Source organism: Suncus etruscus, chromosome 7 (genome assembly GCF_024139225.1).
Source record: "Suncus etruscus isolate mSunEtr1 chromosome 7, mSunEtr1.pri.cur, whole genome shotgun sequence".
NCBI classification, from domain to species: Eukaryota; Metazoa; Chordata; class Mammalia; order Eulipotyphla; family Soricidae; genus Suncus; species Suncus etruscus.
This window is the reverse complement of record NC_064854.1, coordinates 28,806,419-28,831,608: the sequence shown is the minus strand read 5'-3', so window position 1 is coordinate 28,831,608 and position 25,190 is coordinate 28,806,419. Positions and strand designations below refer to the sequence as shown.

The window sequence follows — 25,190 nt, the reverse complement described above, 5'->3', positions numbered from 1 at the left end:
AAAGTAAACCAAGTGATAAAGGCATTTTATTTCTATTTCTGTTGGAAGTGAGCGAAGCCTCAGAATGCCTAGTCTTTGTCTAGGGTTTCTTTTGGTGAGTCAAAAAAGGTAAGTTACAGAGAAGAGAAACAACCTCTTACATGAGAATTTCTATGTTTGCAATGAATTAATTAGGAGTAGTTTCAGAATTTTATGACAAACAGTTTTTTTGGTCACATGCTACTTAGAATGCCCTTAGAGTATAAACCTTTTTAACCTGGTAATCACTGTCTTTTGTTTTGTGGCTGAGGAGTAGGTACGAGTGACAAATACAAAATATAGTAAGCATGCAGCCCTTTATTTAGTTTTGCAAAGTATCTCCTTTTAGTTCTGTATATTACATGACTGTGTTATACAAATACATTTATTTACAAAAACACTCTAGATGTGCAAACTTGTTGCTTTGTTTTTCTTTTAAAAATGTACGGATAATTTCATCTTTGCCCATCCCAAGATATATTTTTAAAGCATGCATAAAAATTAACTTTGGTGTGGGAAAACTACTCTATGTGCCGTCACATACAGTATTTTTTGTCTATTTATATATTTACAAAAGGTTATCAGTTTACAGAACCATATAGAAGTGTACATTTTAAAATCCACAATGCAATAGTCTGGGTTACCTGGTCTCAGAAAAAGAAAGGGTTAGATTTTGCAAAGAAAACAACCAGAGATTCCTAATATGACAAAACAGAAAACAAAAAAAAAAAGGTAAAGAAATCTAACTTGCTTGGGCTGGCAAAATTATTATACATAATTTTCTATGGCAGTGCAATAAATTTGATAAATTGCCTTCTACATAGGCCTTCATGGTGGCATGGTAGAAGTTCATTGGCTTTTTTTTTTTTTTTGTCTAGCACACTACGTTCAAATGTACAATGCTATAGTATCAAAATGTTTTGGCAAAAAAGATATTGAAAGGAACCATGAAGTTCTGACAAAAATAGAAATCTGTAATAAAGCTAAATAACACGAAAATAAAAGGAAATATTATAGTATCTGTTTTACAATTTGTATAGTCACACTTGTGTATTTCTCTGTTCGCTTCTAGTTCTCCGTAATGAAAAATAGTTTTATATAAAACATACTAAAGTTCTGGACTCGTACATGATTCACATGCTCAGTACATTTTCTCCTGCACACGCTTCTCTTTCGCCACCCTTCATGCTTACTTCATTGAATAGGTATTACATACAGACAGCACACACTATGTATTTACAACGGCAATAAAGTAAAAAACGAAACAAAACCAATTTTACTGAAATCTACTACTTCAGTACTCAGTACATCTTAGCATTGCGCCTCAAAACAGTACAGCAATATGTTACAGTGTGAACACAGTTGCTTAAGACTTTAAAAAAAATCATACAACAGAAAACCAAAACAAAACAATAAAAATAAAAAAAAAAATGAACTCCAGCTTGTGCCTAAGAGGGATTGGCCTTTAAGCAGTTTCCTTGGCCGTGGATGGGGCGGTTTTGCTGGAGCTTCCATTCTGTGCCTTGTAGCTGGTGAGGCTAGGCGTATGGATGGTCCTGATGCTCTTGGCACCTTGATTCAGTGAAGTAGGGGAGGCAGGGGAAGGGGGGGAGGAGGAAGAAGCGGAAGGAGGGGCTGCTCGGCCATTTTGAGTCTGCAGTGAGAAGGAAAGATGGTGACCTTTACCTGTATGAGTGGGGCTCTGAAACTTTAAGGAGCCATTAGAGACAGAGGGGATGAGGGAGGCAGAGGGAGCAGACCGTCCTGTTTGGGGGCTGAGAGGGTTAGAAGTAACCGATGGTTTAGTAGCAGATGGATTAGGGAAGTTAGAGTTGTCACTGCTAGAAGAGGGCAGAGAACTGCTTTTCCCAGAGCTGGGAGAAAGGGCTGGAATCTTAGAAGCAGGTAAGGAGGGGAAAGTAGGCTTACAATCCCCACCAGCTTTCTTAGCACTTCCATTAGCCTGCAAACAAAGATGGTGGGAGACAGTTTGTCAGAACACTGGAAACACCATTGATTCACAGGGTCTGGCAACACAGCCCTTCCAAGGATAATAAATGACTCAACAATTATTGAAATCAGACCACACCAGTTCAAAAGTCTGAGCTATGTCCTGGTGAGATGTACTGGGCCTGGTTGAACACCATTCACCCACCCACCAACATACAGAACAGAGGAGGCACAGAATAGGAAATAAAAGAGAAAGAACACACACACCATCCCACTTCCACTTCCTGGTCACCATGAATCAGGCCCACTAGGGGTCAAGGCATGGTGATGCAGTTAGCAGGGCCTGCTATGGCGGGTTACTCAGTCTATGTTAGTACTGGCGACTCTCAGTTCTGGGCTGTCTGCCTCCATTTTCTCGAGCTATTCTGCTGCACCGATTACATTCACTCGAGCAAAAGCCAACGCTCTGGCACCAGTGGGGTTCACAGTTGAAATTTGGAGTCACAAAGTAAAAGGTGTTTTATTATTGCCAGCATGCAAGAGCGGGGTGAAAAGTTCCAACAACAAGTGTTTAGACTTTCTTCATGCCCCCCTCCCCTCCCCAGGATGTCTATGGAAACTGTTATCTTACAAAGAAAAAGACAGTATTTGGTATAAATTAAAAGTCAGTGGCTTGCTTCTGTAAGCCCAAGAGTGTCCATCGAACATTGGGTTTAAGGTAAAACTACCTGACGGTACTGGCGGGGGTCCTGCAGTTTGGACTGCTTGCTGCCGGCTTTGTCCAGGCTTCCAGGTCTGTTCTTGGAGCTCATGGGGACTGGCATCCGGCTGGTTTGTGGGGTGGCAGCTGCAGTGCCCTGTGGGAAGGGGAACAGGGGAGAGGGAGGGAGAGAAGGAGAGGCAGGTGAGTGGATGGCTGGGAGGCTGGCCCTGTGTGCCGAGAGCAGTTCAGTGTGAGAAGCCATAGCCCTACATGCAGGACAGAGACCTAGAGCCGGACATCAAGGAGACACCACGGGGTTAATCCAAAGAATCAAACAGAACAAGAACTGCCCACCCCATTACTGATTGGACTGATATTTTTAATGTGTCAGAGCAATCTCGCCACTAGCCAGCAACCTGGCATCTGCCCCACACCGATCAGCACCAGAGTCCGTTAGCTGTTAGCCACCTGGGAGTTGGTTTGGCAGGTGAGGGAGGAAGTGAGAGCAAGGGGTCACGGAGCAACAGACCCCCAAAACAACAACAACAACGACAACAACGCGAGCCACCTGAAAGGAAGCGAGTCAAATCACAAGGCCCTGGCGCTAGTGGTGATTATGGCAGACGAAGGAAAGCAGCCGGGCCTGTTCACTGTCCACCTGGCCAAGATACCTTACGTGAAGCTGGCGGTATGGACGAGGGGGATGAAGGGGCAGAGGGAGCGTCCGGGGCTAACATGGAGCGGGGTGCAGGCTCCCCGGTTATGTGGGAGGCGCTGGACCCCGGATCTCTGCTGGCAGGCCCAGAGGACTCGACTAGGCCCTTGGGGCTCATTTCACTGATGGTTGTTTCCAGCTGCTTGATGGTCTGCTCCAGGCTGTCCAGTGTGCGGTAGGTATTCTTGCGGATTTCGTCTGTCCTGGAAATGGGGGACATGCTCTCGGGGACAGGCACCTCGAGCCTCCTGAGCATGCTTTTCGGGGAGTCTTCGGGCTGGGAGCGGGTGATTTCGAAGCGCTTGGCTTCTTTGTGCTGCTTCAAAGTACCATCTTCCTCTTCCTCTTCATAGACCACTACTTGCAGTGTCTTCTTCCCAGTCTTGGTTCCAGTGCGGATGGCTTGGGTGAGGGCGGCCAACTGCTTTTTGGGGAATTTGAACTTGAACTTCTTCTTGGGGCTTTCCAATGAGTTATCTGTGACCTCGTCCTTGCTTTCTGGACCTGGAGACTCAGCTGGGGTGAATTTGCTGTCTTGGGTTTGAGTCCTTGCCTGACCTTTGGTCTCTATGGAAAGGGACCCAGTAGGTGACACTTGCTTTCCCAAGCTAAATGAACCCACTGCCACTTCCCGGCCAGCCCTTGGGGAGGTGCTGTTATGAAGCACAGTAGTGTCACCATTTTCCTCCTCTTCCTCCTCCTCTATCTTTTCCTCCGTCATCATTCGCTCTAATTCCTCATCACATTCCTCGAAGATGGTGGAGAGTCTCTTGTACGCAGATCGGATGTCCATGGGCTCATCGAAGATGATAATCACCGGCTTCTTGTCCAGGCACACGACAGGCTCCTCGCTTTCTGCTCCTTCCTGGTGGGATGTTGTAGCTCTCTTGGCGTCGATGTTCACAGTCTGTACATCTTCTCCCTTTCTGCTCACTATATCACGGACCTCTCCGCTGGACAGGACCTGCACAGCAGTTTTGGTGATCATGAAGGCGATGTTGTCGGGGGCCACAGTCTCCTCCATGGGGGAACTCAACGAGGAGTCTCCATCCTCGGCCGGGGCCACAGGTGCTGTCCTGCCCACTCTGGGTCTCAGTACAACTTGACCAAAATCTGTCTTGAGCACCTCTGGCTCCTGAGCATTGACCTCAGCAATACTCAATTCACTGGCTCTTGGGGGAACAGGAAGGAGATCCCAATCTGTATGCTCCTGTCCTTGTTGACTTCTCTCCTTTGTCTTCCCACAATTCAGCTTCTGGTTCTCAGGGTCCAAGGCAGGGGGCTGCAGCCCAGAGGTTTTTGGTCCTTCATTCATTTCATCTTCTAATGAATTCATGCCAGAGTTGACCTTGGAGACAGTTTTCTGGGCAAAGTTTTTATGGTCTCTAAGCACACTCCTATCAGGCAAGGTATGTTCCTTCACCAGGCTGTCGCCTTTGTATTCTGACATCCTGGAGGCACTGTTCTCCATTCCACATTCCCACTCAGGATGAGCACTGGGTGGGAGAGCCCCCGTGGGAACCTGAGAACGAGAGCGAAGGAGGGAAAGCACATGCATGAGTCAGAAATGGGTCTGCAGAAGAAGGCAAGTCATCTGCATACTCTCATTGGAAACACAGACCTGGCACACTCACCTTTCCGAATTCCGTCCCGGGGCCATGTTCATATTCAACATCAGATTTTCGTACGTCTTCGTGGAAAAATTCCAAGTTCTGGTAGAATATGTAGGACATGTTACTCCAACAAAACCACAACCCCAAAGTGGACTAGCAATAAAGTGTTCCTGTAATTATGCTTCCAGAACACTCGAGTCAAGCACATGTGCTACGCAACATCCAAAGCCTATAGCTCTGTTTACCTGGGGTTGCTTTGTTCTCCAACTTCCAAAAATGCCCTGTGTCTGTACAAGATGAAAATCTCAATTAGAAAAAGAGTTCAAGCATTTCGGATTGTGTGTGAGTGGACGTGTGATTGAGGTGGGAGGAAGAGCAGCTAAGAGAGTGAAAGGGTCTGTTCTGTGTTCATACATTCGCTTTCCAACATTGGATAGGAAGCTTAGTGCACTCAAACCGGAAGGTGGGTGTGGCATTGAGAAAGAAAAGTGTATTGGTAGGCTGAAGAGTCCTTGTGTCTAATTCAGAGCTGCCATTTGCTGAGTGACTTTAAGGGAAGTCATTTCACTTCTCTGAACCTCAGTTTTCTTGTTTACAAACTGAGGAACTAAACCAAAAGCCTTTTTTCTTCAAGCTAATTCTTTCAGTTCTATCCTTGCTTCCTTGAAGAAATTGACCTTTAAAAATATCCATGGGAATTAGATGTAGTTACTTTGGAATAAAAATAATTACAACTATATTTATGTACATATATATATAAATTATTCCTGGACACCACAACAAACTGAGAATGTACTTTACATTTGTATTTGCACTTGCCAAGGCAAGTCTCAAAATGACCTTCAAGCTTGTTTATAAGGTTCCAACTAAGCAATAGTCCAGGGAATCCCATTCAAATTCAGAGTGATAACACAGAATCTCATCTGAGCATTTAAAAGCAAATTAACAGGCTAATGTGGTGACTGTTACATCATTATTCAACATTCCTTCTCTATATTCTCAGAAGCAGAGCAAAAATGCATTGTGGGGGTTTCCCCGGATGAGGACCACTGTGTAGAGGGCTTCCCAATATAAATGTAGCCTTTGCTGGCCTGTGCTGTGCTAGTCTCTGAGGTCGTGCTGGACTACACTAGCTATGCTTGGCCACTTGCAAAGCACTGCTGCCCTTCTTTTTCACTGCAAAAACCCAAGAGCAAGAGGCAATCACCATGGAATAGAACACAATTCCCAGATGGCTGATGTGGTGAAAACAATGACAATCTAACACAGCACAGTCATGTAGGCCCAGCTAAAGTCAACCCAGTGCAATCCTCCCAGCTCCTTTCCAACATGGAACAAATAGTCAAACACATTCAAAAACACCACACTAACAACTACAAGAGCACAAACCACATAGAAATACCACACAAGATGCAAGCCATGTGAGCCCTTAAGCCCCTCCCCAAAAGACCACCTTCTACTTCTGCCCAACAAAGGCAAGGATTCAGCTAATGAAGTGGAACAATTTCTTTGATGAGAGGATTAAACAACACACACACACACACACACACGCACACACACACACACATCAAGCAAAGGTCTTAAAGGGAAAATAAACAAGGTTTTACCTCTTAACTCTTAAGGGGAGTTTGCCTTTCATGCTAGGACTGGAGTAAGAATGGACTCGAGAGTGGGTTAGCATGAACTTCAACATGGCATCTATCCCTGATGCTCACTGGCCCCATCTATTGGGGTTTGAGGCCAGCACCCACATTAGGATTTATGCCATACCTATGTTGCAAATGTAACCCTGTGTTCTGAGTGTTTTAGGATGGATGGATTAGTAGGATCTTTGATGAAAATTCACCAAGGTAAAAGATGCTAATTTGAGGTATCACTTGGTTGCCATTTTTCTCACTTTTTTCATGAGGCTAGAAAAAAATGACCATATCAAAGCAAGTTCATCAACTTTACTGAGGGTAACTTGGTCCTAATCATGTAATTTCATAAGGTCAAGGACGTCTTCAACACTGCTTAAAAGGAATTTATTCTCTTTCATGTCTATTTATAGACCTAAGATTTGGGTTGTTCAGACAGTTGGTGAAGCAACCTCAGCATGAATATGGTCACTAAGCCTAAAACTGGGGCCTCAGTTATAAGAAAAAGGCACACAAATACTAGGCTTGTGCTTTATGTTATGAAGACAAACATTTTAGGAAGACATTTGACTTGAAAATAAAAGTTAAATAGCCCAGGAAAATGTGGACGAATGACTCACCCCCAGTTAAACCCAATCTCCGTATAGGGTTTAATCAACTTATTGGGTCATCAATGCAGATTAGTCTGTTACATGATGGTTCTATGTTGAAATAAATGTGAATGAAGAGATATGAATTTCTGGACATATGACAAGAAATCTCAATGTGACTTTCTAGTCACTAGCAAATGGCTAGAGTTAATGGTGGGTTTCAGAGAGATCTTTGCAGAGTTTTCAGTTGCCAGGGTTTGGGGAGGGAATAGTCACACTTGTCTGACTATGCCCCATCACCAGGTATGCCTGGCAGGATCTGGGATTAATAGGCTATACAAGGAAATTCCACAGATTAAAACAAGTGAGGTATGGCCAATCTCTTGGTTTTCTCTCCAATCCAGGAGGAAGTATTCTTTATGGGAAAGATTATCATGGTCACTCTCATGCTCTCCATGGGTGCAAAGAGAGGTCTGGTCATCCATTAATGGATTTATGTGTCAGTTCCCGGACAGATTCTGTGTCTCACTGAGTCTCTTTATACACGAGTGAAGGTCCCAGCTGGAACAGTTACTGGGTTATGTGATCACACATTTATTTGACTTTATTTAAGAGAAGTCAGACCTTTGGAGATCTGAAATGTCAGTTCCTTGTTAAAATAATGCTAGGTTTGATTTGGTTAGAATAAGCTTTTCATTTGAAATTTAGACAGAGCCTTATTCAAATAAGACTATCCAAAAGTTATAAAGTCTCCAGATCTAATTTTGAAGTTCTTTGCCTCAAATACTTAAAGACAGTTTCAGTCTGGAAGCCAGTCAAATGCACAAGGCAAGTCAGTACTAAAACAAGGCTGGACTGGCCTTCTAGGAGCTTTCCAGACTTGGTTATTCTGGACACACATCCTGCTTGGCCTCATGGACCGTGTACAAACACATGCTATGTTTCCACGAATTGCCACCTGGTGGTGGTATACAGTTCTGCTGTGCATCTTCCTGGCAGTTAAGGCTTTTTGCCTTATTGTTTTACATTTTCCCTAGAGCTGTTCTAGAAATACTATTTTGGAGGGTTTTGTTTTTGGGCTACATCTGACAGTGCTCAGGGATTACTCTGGCTCTGTGTCCAACTATTGAAACTAGGATGATGGTATGCAGAGCAGGTGCCTTATCCATAATACTATGACTCTAGCCTCTGTTCTAGAAACTCTTGAAAATCTATGTTCTTGGTTATTTGGTTTTGTTTTGTTTTATGGATTGGGTTTAGGGTTAGTGGGCCATACTTGGTAGTGCTCATGGCTCCACACTGCTAGGGATCAAACCTTGGTTCCTGCATTCAAATCACGTACTCCACTGTTTTGGGCAGCCCCTGTCTACTGAAACCCAAGTCAGATATCTCTAAGTAAACCTAAAACTTAATCCAAAAAATTTGTTAAAAAAAAAAAAAGTAAGAGGGGGAAAAAGAGAGGACAAAGAGGGCAGTGTGAAAGTGGGTTAGTATCAGAGCCAGGAAAGAAGGAGCGTCCAACCGCGTGGCAGGTCCCGGCCACGTTACCTTCTTCTCCTTCGATGGGGCAGCTGCCCCTGGCCTAGTGTCTTTAGGGTGACTGCCAGCCCGGGGCTGCTCCGCATGACTGTTGGAATTTACATCCGTAAGGGGACACTTCTGGAAAGCCTAAGGAATTAAAACACTGAGGTTAACAGGGCTTCAGGTGGACTGAGAAAGGAAGGAACGACAGGATCTGGAGATGGAGAGGGATTTGATTAATGCCTGCAAAGTCTGTTCATGGCTGGTTGAGGACTAAATTTGGGGGGTATCCCACAGGGTGAAATGCACAGAGCCTGGGAAAAGATGGCCCTCACCCCCTCTGGGTGGGCCTCTCTCTTTGACCTTTCACAGCATGCTATATAAGATAATAAACAGAAAACATGAAGCTTTTTAAAAATTTATTTCACTTTTGGGGCCACATATGGTGGTTTTCAAGGCGCACTCTTGGCTCTGTACTCAGGGATCACTCCTGGCAAGGTTCAGGGGACCATATGGGATACCAGGGATCGAACCTGGGTTGGCTGTGTGCAAGGCAAATAATCTACTGCTAAACTATTGCTCTAGTTCCTGTTGTTCACTTTAAGCCAGCTTTATTAAAAGGCTGAGTAGGAGGAACTCACAGACATTCTAAACCTTGGCACCACGAAATAAAAGCCAGCCACACTGATTCATCATGGGCACCAGCAAGGCAGTTGCCCTCTGCAGGGGGTTGGGGGATGGTTTAGTACAAAATGCTGCTCTGAGCACCTGTGTGATTCTGTGTGGTAGGGGCTGCCTGAGTCCCAGAAACATGGCTCAGAAACTAGTGGCCCTGGTTCTCGGGGCCCACACCTACTCCTGATCAGAGTGCCCAGGCCCCTTCTCATAGGGCCTCCCTTTCAGAAAGGAAGGAGCAACATCACCGCACAAGTAGGAGAGATGGATTATCTGAGCCTCTTATTGAAACCAGCAATTCTTGGCCAACCATAAATTACCCAGTTAGGAAGCACCATTATGGCCCAGAGAATAACTAAGTCAGAATCTAGGCTGTAGGCATTTTTTTTTTAATACTCTCCAAGTAATTCTAATGTGCAGCAAGGATTAAAGACCACTTATTTAGATAATCTCAAATAATTGCCTCATTTTCTTAATGTCAAATACCACCATTTCGAAAGAACCCTGCAGGCGGGAAAAATCACTCCTGCTGATGGATGCTCTGTGAATGCTCCTTATTCCTGTCTTCTCAATCCTAGTGCTCTCAGCCGGAATTGTCCAGGGCTCCATTATTTTAATAAGGGTCGTCTTAGGGCTCTTGCATGTCTATTCAGACTCCAGATCACACAGAGAACTGGTCTATGCAACTATTATTTGTAGTTTGTGTGCATGTGTGCAAGCAGAAGGTATTTAATTGAGACAAAGCATGGACACTGGCTGTTGGTCAACTTCCTGGAATAGCAAGTGTGTACAGCCCTGTAGGGGTCCCCTACCCAGAGCTGGTTAAAGTATCACTGACCAAAAGAAAGCAAGAAGCCAATACTCTGCCCTGGATTGTGTTCTAGTCAAAGAAAGCATCAAAGCAGTTCAGAAAGCAACAGAGCGGAATATTCTCGAATGGGGGCATTTGAAATGGTCGGAAGTAAGGTCACTTTTCTTACAGAGTAAATGCAGGACTGTTCCAAGTCCACAGTTAATACTTTGATTATGAATATTATTGATGACTGCCTTGCCTAGACTTAGTTACCTAGTGCTTGTTCGGCCACTTAAGCACAACTGCACTGTATCAAGACACCTCATAATAGGGCATGGCAGCTGCTACATCAGATGGCTCCTGTCCCATCGACACATTAGGATCAACCTCACCTCCAACAACAAGCATCTTGGACAGCCTCTGTCAAAGCCATCAAACACAACAGCCACCTCAAAGATTTAAATAAGTCCTTATGAAGACAAGATGGCAGCACTATTTCTAATGCCCACTTTAGTTGGTTCTGAAACAGAGCAGAAATTATTACGCTTCAAAGAAAGGAAAGCAAATCCAGCCAAGTCAGAACTACAAAGACTTGTAACTGACTTTCTGCACAAATCTCCTGGGATGTATTCACCAAGCACATCTTAATGGTGCACAGACAGTCCCGTCCAATGTCATCATGGAGAACTGGAGACCAAGGTCAGAAGATGCAGCATTTATGACCAGGCCAATGGAGTTCTGACTAATGAAACTTCATGAAACACAGCCATGAGGCCCAAGGCAGGGAGTTACATTCATCCACCTCATTCACATACCTGGAGTTCTGCCATTATTTTGTCTCCTTCTTCATCTTCTTCCTCATCCTTTGAGGAAAGAGGTGGTGGGGATGGGGTCCATGTTGGAGAAGGCTCCTCTGTTGGGTATTTTGTAGTTCTAGCCTGTGGGGTTGGCCCAGATTCTTCACTGCTTGCCTATGGAAGATTCAAACCACAGATATAAGCTTAACACCCCAGGGCTTGGCAAAAAGAGGGTCAATTCTCAGCACATGTATTTGCTCATGCCTGATGGAAGGCATCTGAGCACTTCCAATCAAGCAGAAAGGCGCTAATGACCTCTTGCATTTCGTTCAGATTTTTGTTTGTACCAGTTGTCGTTTTGCTGAGCAAAAGGAAGAGTTGTAAGACTCTTGTAACTCCTCCAGATTCAGTACTGATGAGCCGGGCAAACTACATTGCCTTGGAAATTGTATTTGACACTGAATGTAAAAGAGAAAACCAACCAAATTTAGTGGAAGCTCAAGTTCACTGAGCATCTTTCTGCTGAGAGTTGTACTATCATTCTTTTTTTTTTTTTTTTTTTTTTTTTTTAATGCATAATTTTTTTTTTTATTTAAACACCTTGATTACATACATGATTGTGTTTGGGTTTCAGTCATAAAAGGAACACCACCCATCACCAGTGCAACATTCCCATCACCCAAGTCCCAAATCTCCCTCCTCCCCACCCAACCCCCGCCTGTACCCTAAACAGGCTCTACATTTCCCTCATATATTCTCAATATTAGGACAGTTCAAAATGTAGTTATTTCTCTAACTAAACTCATCACTCTTTGTGGTGAGCTTCCTGAGGTGAGCTGGAACTTCCAGCTCTTTTCTCTTTTGTGTCTGAAAATTATTATTACCAGGGTGTCTTTCATTTTTCTTAAAACCCATAGATGAGTGAGACCATTCTGCGTTTTTCTCTCTCTCTCTGACTTATTTCACTCAGCATAATAGATTCCATGTACATCCATGTATAGGAAAATTTCATGACTTCATCTCTCCTGACAGCTGCATAATATTCCATTGTGTATATGTACCACAGTTTCTTTAGCCATTCGTCTGTTGAAGGGCATCTTGGTTGTTTCCAGAGTCTTGCTATGGTAAATAGAGCTGCAATGAATATAGGTGTAAGGAAGGGGTTTTTGTATTGCATTTTTGTGTTCCTAGGGTATATTCCTAGGAGTGGTATAGCTGGATCGTATGGGAGCTCGATTTCCAGTTTTTGGAGGAATCTCCATATCGCTTTCCATAAAGGTTGAACTAGACAGCATTCCCACCAGCAGTGGATAAGAGTTCCTTTCTCTCCACATCCCCGCCAACACTGTTTATTCTCATTCTTTGTGATGTGTGCCATTCTCTGGGGTGTGAGGTGGTATCTCATCGTTGTTTTGATTTGCATCTCCCTGATGATTAGTGATGTGGAACATTTTTTCATGTGTCTTTTGGCCATGCGTATTTCTTCTTTGTCAAAGTGTCTGTTCATTTCTTCTCCCCATTTTTTGATGGGGTTAGATGTTTTTTTCTTGTAAAGTTCTGTCAGTGCCTTGTATATTTTGGAGATTAGCCCCTTATCTGATGGGTATTGGGTGAATAGTTTCTCCCACTCAGTGGGTGGCTCTTGTATCCTGGGCACTATTTCCTTTGAGGTGCAGAAGCTTCTCAGCTTAATATATTCCCATCTGTTAATCTCTGCTTTCACTTGCTTGGAGAGTGCAGTTTCCTCAATAAGGATGAAATGGACATTAAGAAAACAACCCCATTCACAATAGTACCACACAAACTCAAATATCTTGGAATCAACTTGACTAAATATGTGAAGGACCTATACAAAGAAAACTATAAAACTCTGCTCCAAGAAATAAGAGAGGACACACGGAAATGGAAACACATACCCTGCTCATGGATTGGCAGGATTAACATCATCAAAATGTCAATACTCCCCAAGGCATTATACAGATTTAATGCCATCCCTCTAAAGATACCCATGACATTCTTCAAAGAAGTGGATCAGACACTTTTGAAATTCATTTGGAACAATAAACACCCTCGAATAGCTAAAGCAATCATTGGGAAAAAGAATATGGGAGGAATTACTTTTCCCAACTTTAAACTGTACTACAAAGCAACAGTTATCAAAACAGCATGGTATTGGAATAAAGATAGGTCCTCAGATCAGTGGAATAGGCTTGAATACTCAGAAAATGTTCCCCAGAGATACAACCATCTAATTTTTGATAAAGGAGCAGGAAATCCTAAATGGAGCAGGGAAAGCCTCTTCAACAAGTGGTGTTGGCACAATTGGATAGCCACTTGCAAAAAATTAAACTTAGACCCCCAGCTAACATCATGTACAAAGGTAAAATCCAAATGGATTAAAGACCTCGATATCAGCCCCAAAACCATAAGATATATAGAACAGCACATAGGCAAAACACTACAGGACATTACAGGCATCTTCAAGGAGGAAACTGTACTATCATTCTTAGCTAAACTCTGTTATCACTATCTAAAGGTCTATCTTTAGTCCTCCCTCTCCTATCTTCAATCATCTGATGCCCTGCAGAGGAAGTGACTTGTGACTTGTATTTCACTATATTGCTGTGAAGTCAGGCTAGGGTAAAACTTGGGGTGTAGAGTTGGACCCAGTAACAGTACTAGCATTTGCCCATATCCACCACCCTCTCTGTCTGACTCAGTACTTGTTAGTATCTATACCAGAATAGAGGTCTAAGGGGACTGATAAAACCCAGAGCCCAGTATACTAGAACTTAGCACATCAAACCTTAGTGCTGGTCATCTCCTTCCTGCTGGTGTAGACCACATCGCCGGACCTTGTGGTGGTGAGCCCTGATCCTGGCAGGTAGCTTCGTCTTGGGGGTGGGGGTGGAGGGGGTGGGGACTTACCCCCTGACTTGTCCAAATCCTGTTCTGAATTTGGAGAATCTTCTGGAAAACATTGTACAATCATTTCTTTTGTAGATAACAACCAGAAATTTCAGTGTACTTTCTATCTGACTTCAACATTTTTCTCTTTTCTGCAGAATCCAACAGACTCCAAAGCTAGAAGCCCCTTCAGCTCACATAAAATCCCAGACAGAACCTACCCAGCTAAATGAACCTCTTTGCCTCCATTTTCTCAGCTACTAAATAGGTGTTGGGATAATTGTCCCTCCTCTGAGATACTGTGTAGACTGAGAAAGAAATGGAGAAAGGCATTTTGAGCAGTGATTGGCTTATTATAATGCTTAAGCAATCATTAGCTGATATTATTAAAATTTTGTTGCTATGCCAAAAATAAATTAAAAAAAACAATTATTACTTGAAGAGATGAAAGATTGGAGCCTAAAGGCAAATGCAGAAGCTCTGTGGAGACTGCAAAGTATCACCCACCTCTCTAGAGGTTGGCCTTAGTGGGAGGGACTTGTGCCAGGCAAGTTAAAGTAAAATAGGCCCCAGGAAGGGCTAAAGGAAAATATGGGAAACAGAGTGGAGCAGAAACAAAGCCACAATATGTGGATTCAAAATTCTGGATATATATGGACAAAGTTCCCACTAATCAAAGAAAGTAGTAATTTAGATATTAGGGGGTTAAAATGCTTTTTGGTGCTTGTACCAAAGCACAGCCATGCAGATGTCTGGTCAGTTGTACCCAGGACATAGCTGATCTTGAATTCTTCATCAGCACTCCCCACTGTTCACCACCTTGCCATATTAGCACTTCTGTCCTTTGCCAACATCACCCTGGTAGGATCATTTGGGACAACAACTGGGTACTAGATATAGATAAAGTGATACGAATGGTATCCCTTCATTAACAGTAGTGCAAACAACAATGAGGGGAGAAGAGAGAGTGGAGAGAGAGGGGAGAGAGAAAGGAGGGAAAAGGGGGTATGGAAACCTGAGACATAGGTGGTGGAAAATTTTCATGGATAAAGGGGGATATATGCTGTAAGACTGAAACTCAGTTATGAACAACGGTGTTTAAATAAAAAATATAAAAATATAGATGCCTATGCTCAGAAATTGCTCCTAGCAGGCTCAGGGGACCATATGGGATGCCGGGATTTGAACTACTGTCCTTCTGCATGAAAGGCAAATGCCTTACCTTCATGCTATCTCTCCGGCCCCCCAAAAAATAAAAATATAGATGGTTAAATATTAAAACAAAAAGAAATCAGGTTGGGCCAGAGAGATAGAACGGTGGTAGGACATTTGCTTTGTATGTGGCTGTCCTGGGAGGGAACCAGTTTGAATCCCACTATTCCTTATGGTCTCCCACCCTGCCAGGGATGAATTCTGAGTGCAGAACCAGGAGTAATCTGTGAGCACTGTGTGTGGCCCCAAAACCAATCAATCAATTAATCAATCAATAAAGTTTAAAAAGAAAGAAAAATCAGGTTATATGTTAGGAAAACAAAACTCCTTGGGGAACAATTTTAAAAATAAAAACTTCAATTTAGGCCTGCAGAGGTGGGGAGCAAAGCCAGGGTCTCACTTCTGTGAAGAATATGCTCTGCCACTAAGCTACATCCTTAGCCCAGGCAACTGTTTTCTTTTCATCTGAAAAGGTAAAACATCCAAATGAATTAAGTTCACAAAATGATATTTTTCTTTCATGGGAAGAAGCCAAGAGAACCTGGCTTTAATTGTTTATTGGGGAAACATCAATGAACTGAAAAATCAGCAGCAGATGAGTGGTCAGAGCTGACAGACCCCATCTCCCTGTAAAATTTTCAAGGGAGTACTGAAGAGTGAGCACAGCACTATCCTGCTTGAGCCCTTCCTTCCCTGGCAGGTGTGGGTGGACAGTACCACTGATCCCAACTGAGAATCAAGTCTCAGTGTGTGGGGTTTGAGACCAGTTTCGAGGAATACACATTGGGAAAAAGCATGCTACTGGGACTCTATACAACATCTACAGTAATCCTGGACAGGCAAAGAGGATGAGGATGTCTTTGCCTGCCCACGGGATGTGACTGTGATATTAGCGGCATATAAAATCATGTCTTGGTGCATCAATCTAAGAACAGAATATAATTCTGTTCTGTAGTTGGAGATCCAGTATGCCGGGTTCTTTGAAAGGTATTTTAAGTATCACTGACATGTAGATGCTCAACACTCATGGTTAACGATGAAATACACAATGCGATGCTTTTACGTTAAACAACACAATTTTGTCTTATGATCTAATATCCCCCAAGGAGCTCATAAAAACCTGGTGTTTGCCTTCAGCAGTATATATGAAAGAGTTCTCATTTGAAATGCAGGACTCATATTCTCCCAGCTGCTGCTGTACAGTGTCATACATCTATAGGAAACACAGAAACTGGGAAAACATTTTTCCTTTTTTTTTTTTTTTTTTTTTTTTAACTTTTTCCAAGAGAGAAAGAGACAGAAAGACAGAGAGAACAGCAGATAGGGTGTTTGTCTTAACAGACCCAGATTCAATTGCTGGCACTGTAAAGGTTCTCTGAGCACAGTCAGGAGTGATCCCTGAGTCCAGAAGTGAGCCTTGAACACTTGATTGTTGCTCAATTAGAAAAAAAAAAAAACCCCAAAAGCTCATGATATGAAGCTCACCACAAAGAGTGGTGAGTGCAGTTAGAGAAATAACTACACTAATAACTACCACGACAATGAATACAGGCAGAAGAGGGGGCAGGAGGGTGATGATAGGCATTGGTGATGGGAAGGTTGCACTGGTGAAGGGAGGGGCGTTCTTTTTATGATTGAAACCCAACTACAATCATGTTTGTAATCACACGGTGTTTAAATATATTATTAAAAAAAACCCAAAAGACATAGTATTGGAGGCTAGAGTGATAGCACAATGGGTAGGATTATTTGCCTAGCAAACAGTCAACATGGATTTGATTCCTGGCATCCCATATGGTCCCCCAAGCCTGCCAGGAGTAATTTATGAGTGCAGAACCAGGATTAATCCCTGAACACTACCAGGTATGGCCTCCAAACAAAAACACAACAAAAGGGACCGGAGAGATAGCATGGAGGTAATGCATTTGTCTTGCATGCAGAAGGATGGTGGTTCGAATCCCGGCATCCCATATGGTCCCCTGAGCCTGCTGGGGGAGATTTCTGCATGTAGAGTCAGGAGTAGCCTCTGAGCGCTGCCAGGTGTGACACAAAAACCAACCCCCCCCACAAAAAAAAAAACCAACGACATAAAGATGTAGTACTGAGGTTCAAGGAACACCTAGACCTGTCTTTTCAGTTTCCTTTCTTTATAAACTTCTTACAATGTGTGTGAAGAGCAGCTGGTGGCAGACAGTACATGTACACAAGCCCCAGCTTTTGAATTCAACCCCTGGTGCCAGCACATGTACCAAGTAGTAATCAGGCAGTCCCACTGGGTCACCCCCAGGGCCACAAGTGGTTTCTGCCTGTGCTACAGTTGTGTGTGGTGACCGCAGCTAAAGAGATACATCCTCTGGCCTGCAGCAAAAGAAAAAAGATGTGCAGGGGTCCCAGCCAGGAAGTGTGGCTTCTAGTGAGCACAAAGGGGAGTACCTCAGTATGACACCCAGGAATTTTCAGCACCCCCACAAATGAGGTCAGCCCTCAGCAAACACTATAGCAGGTGCAGACATCTCTTCTGATGTGCCACCTTTGCCTAATGAGTGCCATGACTGAAAGTGTGAGAACCAACATCATGAGGTGAATGCCACAGAATAAAAGGAAAGGAACGGGGATGGCTCTGAGGAGGGAGACTGGTCCCTTGGCCATGACACAAGGACAAGATGACAGTAGCAGGTACAGGGAAACGCCTCACCTGAAAGCTCTGGCCTGTCCACGGTTGTGTCGCCCTTTGGTTGAGGGCTGGCAGCAGGTGGCATCTCCAGGCTTGGAATGGACTTCATGATATTGGCCTGTGCTTCTTCTAGGAGCTTCTCAAATTCTTTCCCATTGTAATGCTCCAGATTTTGCCTTTTCTCCTCCCATTTCCTTTCTGCTTTCTGGAAGAAAAACAGCAAGTAGAGAAATATTCAAAGCCAAAAGGAGGGGCCAGTGAGGTGGCGCTAGAGGTAAGGTGTCTGCCTTGCAAGCGCTAGCCAAGGAAGGACCGCGGTTTGATCCCCCGGTGTCCCATATGGTCCCCCCAAGCCAGGGGCAATTTCTGAGCGCTTAGCCAGGAGTAACCCCTGAGCATCAAACGGGTGTGGCAGAAAAACAAAACAAAACAAAGCCAAAAGGAAATATAGGTCCCTGATTTCAGGTCAGGCTTGGTGGAGGAGAGACAGCTGCAGGTGGGGAGGGCAGTGCCCAACACTGCAGGAAGTCATGCTTCTTCTCATGATTATTGTTGAGTTACTGGGGTTTGATTTTTTCCTCCAATACTGGCACTGATGTTTTTTAAATGACTTAAAATAATGTTCACATTCAACTCGTTGGCTTAAAAATCTGGCATAACAGGCCAGAGTGAGAGCACAGTGGGGAGGGTGTTTACCTTGCACATAGACGACCCAGGTTTCATCTTTGACATCCCATATGGTCCCCCCAAGTCCCTCAGAAATGATTTCTGAGTGCAGACCCAGATGTAACTCTTGAATACTCCTGGGTGTAGCCCCAAAACTCTGGCATAAAATCTGCAGCAAATTTGGGGTGAAATGCAGAACTTCCGCATATCAACTGCATCAAAAAGCATGTTCAGAGCCTGCAGGTACTTGGGAGTGAGCCTCAAGTGCTACTGTGACTCCACAGCTCCATAAAGTGGGTGCATGGCTCTGCTTGACCGAGTTTGGTTCTCTATAGTGAGTTTTCATTGTAGAGGAGCTACTCAAGCAGAAACAGACCCCAAAGCACTCATAAGAACTGAAGAATCCCAGGTCTTATCTCCATTTCTCTCACACTATGGCTAACTGGCCTTTGGGTCATTTTCTTTCTATTTTTGCCACTCCAGGCAGTGCTCAGGGATTACTCCTGGCTCTGTGCCCAAGGACCACTCCTGGTACTTGGTGGTATTTAGGGGAACAGATGAGGTGCCAAAAATTCTCAACTGGGAATTTCTGTGTGTAAGTCAATGGTCCCAGTAGTTTTAAGAACCTATTGCCTCTTGGAAGCCCAGGATTCTCTGCAATGGTGACAGCAAGGGAGTAGAACTGGGTGCTCACTCCTCAACTGGGTATTGAGAAGTGAGACAGGAGCAGTGACAAGTTTGTGTCTGAGCACTGTTATCAGCTCTTGATAAAAAGATGATTTTCAGGGGCTGAAGCAATACTCACTGGTAGGGCATTTCCCTTGCATGAGGCTGACCTGGGATAGACTCGAGTTCGGTCCCCAGTATCCCATATCCTGAGCCTGCCAGGAATGATATCTGAGCACAGAGCCAGGAGTAACTCCTGAGAGCCACCAGGAGTGTCCCAGAAACCAAAAAATAAAATATATTAAAAAAAATAGATGATTTGCAAACATAGCAGCAGGGCTGGGGATGATCCTGTGCTAAATCAGCCCCTGCCTGGTACTGAGAGCCGAGTTCTAGGCCCAGTGCCACATTGCCCTCAGCATGGTGGAGATATGGCACTTAAGAGGGTCCCCCGTGTCTACAGCCTGGGCACAATGAGGCCATGGATCACCTCCACACACCTGGGGAGGGCCTCAATAAAATAAGAAGCACCTGTGTCTGTTGGGTGACTGTCACCCGTGGTGTCCACCTCTTAGCGTCGGGAACCACTACATAACTTCTCATGCAGCTCCCTTAAACCCAACCTTCAGCTTTCACCATCAGTTTTCACTGTTTCCACATTCATCACCTGCAGCGGCCTCTTGACTTGGTTTCAAGTCTGCATAAGGTGGTTCTTGGGGCCCCTCATGGCTCAAGGCTTGGGGACCACTTAGTACTGAGGATGGATATGCAGCCTCCTGCATGCAAAGCCTGTGCTCTAGCCCACTGCGTGGCCAGCTACCACCCAAGGTGCCTTTTATGATCAGGATCCAATCTAGCACCTTTTTCTGACACTTGAAAAATAGACTTTCTATTCCCAGAATTAGATTCAAGTGCTCCCAAATTAGCCTAGTCTACTTATTTATTTAATGGGGGTGAGAGGGTTTGGGTCACACCCAGCAATGGTCAGGGATTACTCCTGATTCTGTGCTTGGAGATCACTGCTGGTAGTGCTTGGGAACTATACACAGTACCATAGATTGAACTGGGTTTGGCCACATACAAAGCACTCTCTCTCTCTTCATCTGTTTCCTGTTCTTGTTTTCCTGCAGTCTTAGACTTTATCGCTTCCCTGCTCATCCACATTCTACTTATTTCTCTAGGAGCAGCGATAGCCCCAGCCCACTTGGTCTTGCACATGGCTAAGATCTTTTCCCAGTATGGTTCGCTGAGCACCATCTGGCATCACAACTGAGCACAGAGCTAGAGAGTCCCTGAGCATGGTGGAGTGTGACCCAAACCCTTCCAAACCTGCCCCTCAAAAAAACAAAACAAACAAAAACCACACCCAGATGCTTGCTATCTGTCTCTGCATTTAAACCAGACTGTACATTCCCTGCAGAAAAGTGCTTCGAGCCATCCTCTCCGCAGGGTAGTGTAGAGCAGAGAGCAAACCTTACCTCGATGGATGCCACCCTGTGCTTGGCACTGGCGCTTTGGATTTCCTCGATAAATGAGGTCTGCACTGCTGAGCCACTGGTGGGCAGTTGTGGGGAGTGTGGCACCAACGCTGAGGGCAGGGTGGAGGCAGCATCCTGGGTGCCAGCAGGGGGGCTGGCCGCAGGCAGGTGCTGGGCAGGGTTCAGCAGAGCAGAGGACAGCTGGGAGGGCTGCATGACCACCGGGGAGCTCTGTGCGTGGAGAACCGTCAGTGGTACCACTTCTGACTTCACATCACCGGGGACCCCCGCATTGCCTTGCAGGGTTGTGCTAGAGGCCTGTGGAAGCTCTTCTTGGCTGCGCAGGACTTCAGCTGCTGTGGCTTTTTCCATCGCCACATACTGGGCGGCCTGGGCGGGATCTGCCCCTTTCAAGAGACCATCCGTGACATGTCTGCAGGAGAAGCAATGTGTTAACGTTGAACACCTGATGACACCAAGTTTCCATGCAGTCAGCAAGGTGACCTCAAACCTAACAGTCAAGAATCCCAGCCTCCTCTGCTTTGGGGGGGGGTCATGTGATACTTTGTCCCTTTTCATCCACAAAACAGTGGGAGAGACATGACCATGGAGGTCAGACCTGGGAGGGATCATGGTTGTATCTCATGTGAATGTCCTTTTTTTGGGGGGGAGAAATCATGTCTCTAGCATGTGTGAATGTCCTGGGAAAATCATGGGTCTACCATATGCAGATATGGAGGGGAGGCATGTTTCATAGGAAAGATGCCATATAAAAACACACACAGAAGAAAGTTTTGTGGTAGGCTGGCTAACAAGAGCAAACACTTTGTTTATTTGATTTTTATATTCCATGTCTCCCAAGCAGTATGTAGAAGCCCCAGGACCCTTCTTCCTTAGGGATTTTCTGCTAATCTGGGTCAGTGCAAGGGCCTGAGGATGCAATTCAGATTGATTACCTGCACCCTCCCATGCTATTTTTTTGGGGGGGGGCACACCCTGAGGCACTCAAGGATTTCTTCTGGTTCTGTGCTCAGAAATTGCTTCTGGCTGGGGGGACCAAATGGGATGCCGGAATTGAACCCGTGTCTGTCCTGGGTCAGCCACATGCAAGGCAAACTTCCTACCACTGTGCTACCACTCAGTTTCCCATGCCTTTTTTCATGCCACACCCAGCCCTAAACCCCCAGCGAGTTGGGTCACCTGCGCAGGGTGGTGAGGATGTCGGTCATGCCTCGGACTCGCTGCAGGAGGCTGTCCAGCCGGTGTGGTTCCTCTTTCAGGAAGCGCACGGCCTCCACTTCAATGCGCAGGACGGCCCGCATGCGGTTCTGTAAGGCTGGGAACTCTCCTGAAGGCCCAGAAGGTGAGAGACAGCTCGGACTCTGAGCACTCTGCCCTGGCCCTTGGCTCTGCCCGCTCCTGGTGGGCAGGGTGCCTGGGCCACACTGGCCTTCAGGAGTTGCCAGGCTCAAAGCTAGGGTTGTCAGCATGACCCTGGGCAACTTTGCCTCCCAGACCTCATTTCCTGTCTGTGGACTTGGGCTGAGGCTGTCCTATGGGGGGGGGGTCATGATGGTGCCCACCATATTTCAGTGCCCAGGAAGAGCTGATTAGTACCATTGAGTCTGAACTCTTCAGCTCTTCTAGGATGTTGGTATCAACATTGGGTCAGTTGCCAATTATATTAATTTTATTTTCCCCCTTTAGAATGCTGGGGGTTGAATCCAGGGCTGCTTCCATGCAAGGCATGTCCCAGTGAACTACATGCTCAGTCCCCCCTTTTGTTCAGTGAGGAAAGGAGGGAAGGATGGAAGGGAGAAAGAATAAAAGGAGAAAGTAGAGAAGCAGGGAAGGGGGAAAGAGAGAAGGAATAAAGGTAGAGGGGAAGGAAGAGGAGGAGAGAAGGAAAAAGGGGAAAGGGAGGAATGGGAAGAGGGAAAGAGAGGAAGTAGAAAAGGGGGAAAGGTAGAAGGGAAGGAAGAAGAGGAAGAAGAGGAAGAAGAGGGGGAAAGGTAGAAGGGAAGGAAGAAGAAGGAAGAAAGGCAAAAGGGGAAAGGGAGGGATGGGAAGGGGGAGGGAGGAAAAAATGGGTATACAGGGAAAGAAGGGAGGGAAGGGAAGAGACAGGAAGCCTCTCTGACACTGCTCAGGAACCCTGAGCCCTTCCAGAGGAAACTCACCTTTCAGGGAAGCCACTGCCTCCCCCACTTGGCGCAGAAGGAAGGCCCCGTCCTCCACATCTTTTAGGGTGACAGCACGGCCTGCTGAGGCCGAGTCCTTCTTCAGGTCTTCCACAAAGGCTTCCAGCTCACTGCAGGGCAGAGTGACGGGAATGAGTACAGGCTTCTGGGTGCTACAGCCAAGCCACACCCACCCCCAGTATGTCCCAAATGGTGGGAGCATAGCTAGGACAAAGTGTTTGGTGTCTGGGACCTGGGGCAGATGAGGACCAGTGCTGTCTGGCAGGTCACCCATTGTCCCTTCAGTGGTCCTCAGAACATGAGAGCACTATGTGATGGTGGGGGGAGAGAGGAGAGAAAGAGGGAGGGGAGGTGGGAGAAAGGGAGGGAGGGAGGGAATAAGAGAGGGAGGGAAAGGGCACTCTCTTGGGGGCTGAAGCACCCAAGCTTCTCAGATTTGCATTTGGTCTTTGGGACCAATCTTTGCTCGGGGGTGAGGTGAGGCTCTTCTCTTAGCTGTAGAATATTTAGTTTCAACCTATCTATCGCATGCCAATAGCACTGATCCTCCATCTTGACAATGATCCCTAGCTAGACACTTGGGGGGATGTTTGGGTATTTGCACCACTCTAGGTGGGTCTACTCTCAGCTGTGTGGGTGTCACTGCTGGTGGTTCTCAGCTCACAGACATTACCAGGGATCAAACTGGGCTCAAGCTGCATGCAAAACAGGTGCCTGAGCCCTGTACTATGTCTTCAGCCCCCAACCAGACACTGAAATGTCAGGGTGGCAGAGTAAACATGCCCTGCTAGAGAACCTCTGTTCCATATGTCTTTAATAAGGTCCAACTTTCCTCTTCAGGCTACAAAGAAAAAAAAAGGGTCACCCACCTGAACTTTGGTGTGTCCCTACATGCATGCATATGTACGCACTTACGAGCAATAAAGAATCAAACTAAGATCTTATAAACATAGAGGCCAAGACCTCCACGAGAAACAGGAAAATAAGTGTGCGATGAAGAACCACTAGGGTGCAGCACAGGAAAACCATTCCACCTGAAGGCCTGCATTGGGAATCTAATTCTGCAAGGATGTGCTTCTGTGAACCTTCTACGAGGAAGGAAGGAAGGAAGGGAGGGAGGGAGGGAAAGAAGGAAGGAAGTAAAGAAGAAAGGAGAAAAGGAAGGAAAGAAGAAAGGAAGGAAGGAAGAAGGGAGTGAAGGAGGGAGGGAGAAAGGGAAGCAGGGAGGGAGATAGAGAGGGAGGAAGGAAGTCAAAAGGAAGAAAGGAAGGAAAGAAGGAAGAAAGGAAGGAAGGAAGAAAGGAAGGAAGGGAGGAAGGGAAGAAGGGAGGGAAGGAAGGAAGGAGGGAGGGAGGGAAAGCAGAAAGAAGGAAGAAAGGAAATAAGGAAATAAGGAACGATGTGTGTGTGTGTGTGTGTGTGTGTGTGTGTGTGTGTGCCAAATTCCTCAACTTCCAATGGAGTTTTAGGTGATGATTTTTTTCTTTTTTTTTTTTTTTGGTTTTTGGGCCACACCTGGTGATGCTCAGGGGTTACTCCTGGCTATGTGCTCAGCAATTGCTCCTGGCTTAGAGGACCATATGGGATACCAGGGATCAAACCAAAGTCCATCCTGGATCTGCCACGTGCAAGGCAAACGCCCTACCGCTGTGCTATTGCTCCAGCCCCCACATTTTTCTTTCTCATTTTTGAGAAGGGATACTACCATTGGTGTTCACTGAAACAACATGCAAAGCAGCTTTTGGGGACATATCGGAGGCCCCATATCATTCATTCTTTCATGGAAAATGGATTCAAATTCAAGGCACATTTTGGGTAAAATGGTGCAATGCTGGGTCCCCAAGGGGTAGTTTGGTCTGCTCACTGCCCACTTTGCACAAGATGGAGAAGTAGATGGAGAAGTGCTAGCTGGGTACCAGTATCCACAGGACAGTCTTACCCATCTGCACGTCTTCCAGTGTGTGTGTGTGTGTGTGTGTGTGTGTGTGTGTGTGTGTGTGTGTGTGTGTGTGTGAGTGCCTTCCTCTCAGAAATGCTAGATATGGAACCTTTGTGGGGAAATTTCTCCATTTCATTAACAAATGAAACCCTCTTGTTTTGTTTCAGGGATGCATTGTCTGTGCTGTCCAAAGTTTCCAGAGTTGAAATTTCCAGCTGTCCTTCATATCATGTACCATCTCATATACCATCTATCCTTTTTGCATTTGATTTTTTTCCCCATCTCTATTTCTATGGCTTGATTAAAAGCCTTAATGACCTTTCTGTCTGGATAGTAATAGTTGCTTTCAACCTCCTTTCTGTAGCACACACCCTGCTTTCTTTAATCCCCTTACCCTGTCTTTTCCTTAACACAGAAGCATGCACTGTTTTAATC

At 45.3% G+C, this 25,190-nt stretch overlaps 1 protein-coding gene across 3 annotated transcripts in view; it reads right to left on the bottom strand.

Annotated features, from left to right (window-relative positions):
- Positions 1 to 318: 318 nt before the first annotated feature.
- The window catches only part of KIAA1217 (KIAA1217 ortholog), a 742,062-nt gene continuing 717,190 nt past the window's right edge, over positions 319 to 25,190 (bottom strand). Inside the window, exons 11-21 of one of the 3 annotated variants that reach the window (XM_049777749.1) lie at positions 22,796 to 22,926; positions 21,816 to 21,963; positions 20,616 to 21,048; positions 17,827 to 18,010; positions 13,819 to 13,982; positions 11,031 to 11,186; positions 8,775 to 8,894; positions 5,021 to 5,098; positions 3,343 to 4,908; positions 2,697 to 2,825; positions 319 to 1,981 (exon numbers count right to left, since the gene is read on the bottom strand). In XM_049777749.1, the coding sequence (XP_049633706.1) occupies positions 1,484 to 1,981; positions 2,697 to 2,825; positions 3,343 to 4,908; positions 5,021 to 5,098; positions 8,775 to 8,894; positions 11,031 to 11,186; positions 13,819 to 13,982; positions 17,827 to 18,010; positions 20,616 to 21,048; positions 21,816 to 21,963; positions 22,796 to 22,926 (3,607 nt within the window). In that variant the 3' untranslated portion in view covers positions 319 to 1,483. Of the gene's footprint in view, positions 1,982 to 2,469; positions 2,826 to 3,047; positions 4,909 to 5,020; positions 5,099 to 8,774; positions 8,895 to 11,030; positions 11,187 to 13,818; positions 13,983 to 17,826; positions 18,011 to 20,615; positions 21,049 to 21,815; positions 21,964 to 22,795; positions 22,927 to 25,190 lie in introns of those variants that run through there. The other 2 variants (XM_049777747.1, XM_049777748.1) reach the window with 2 other exon arrangements.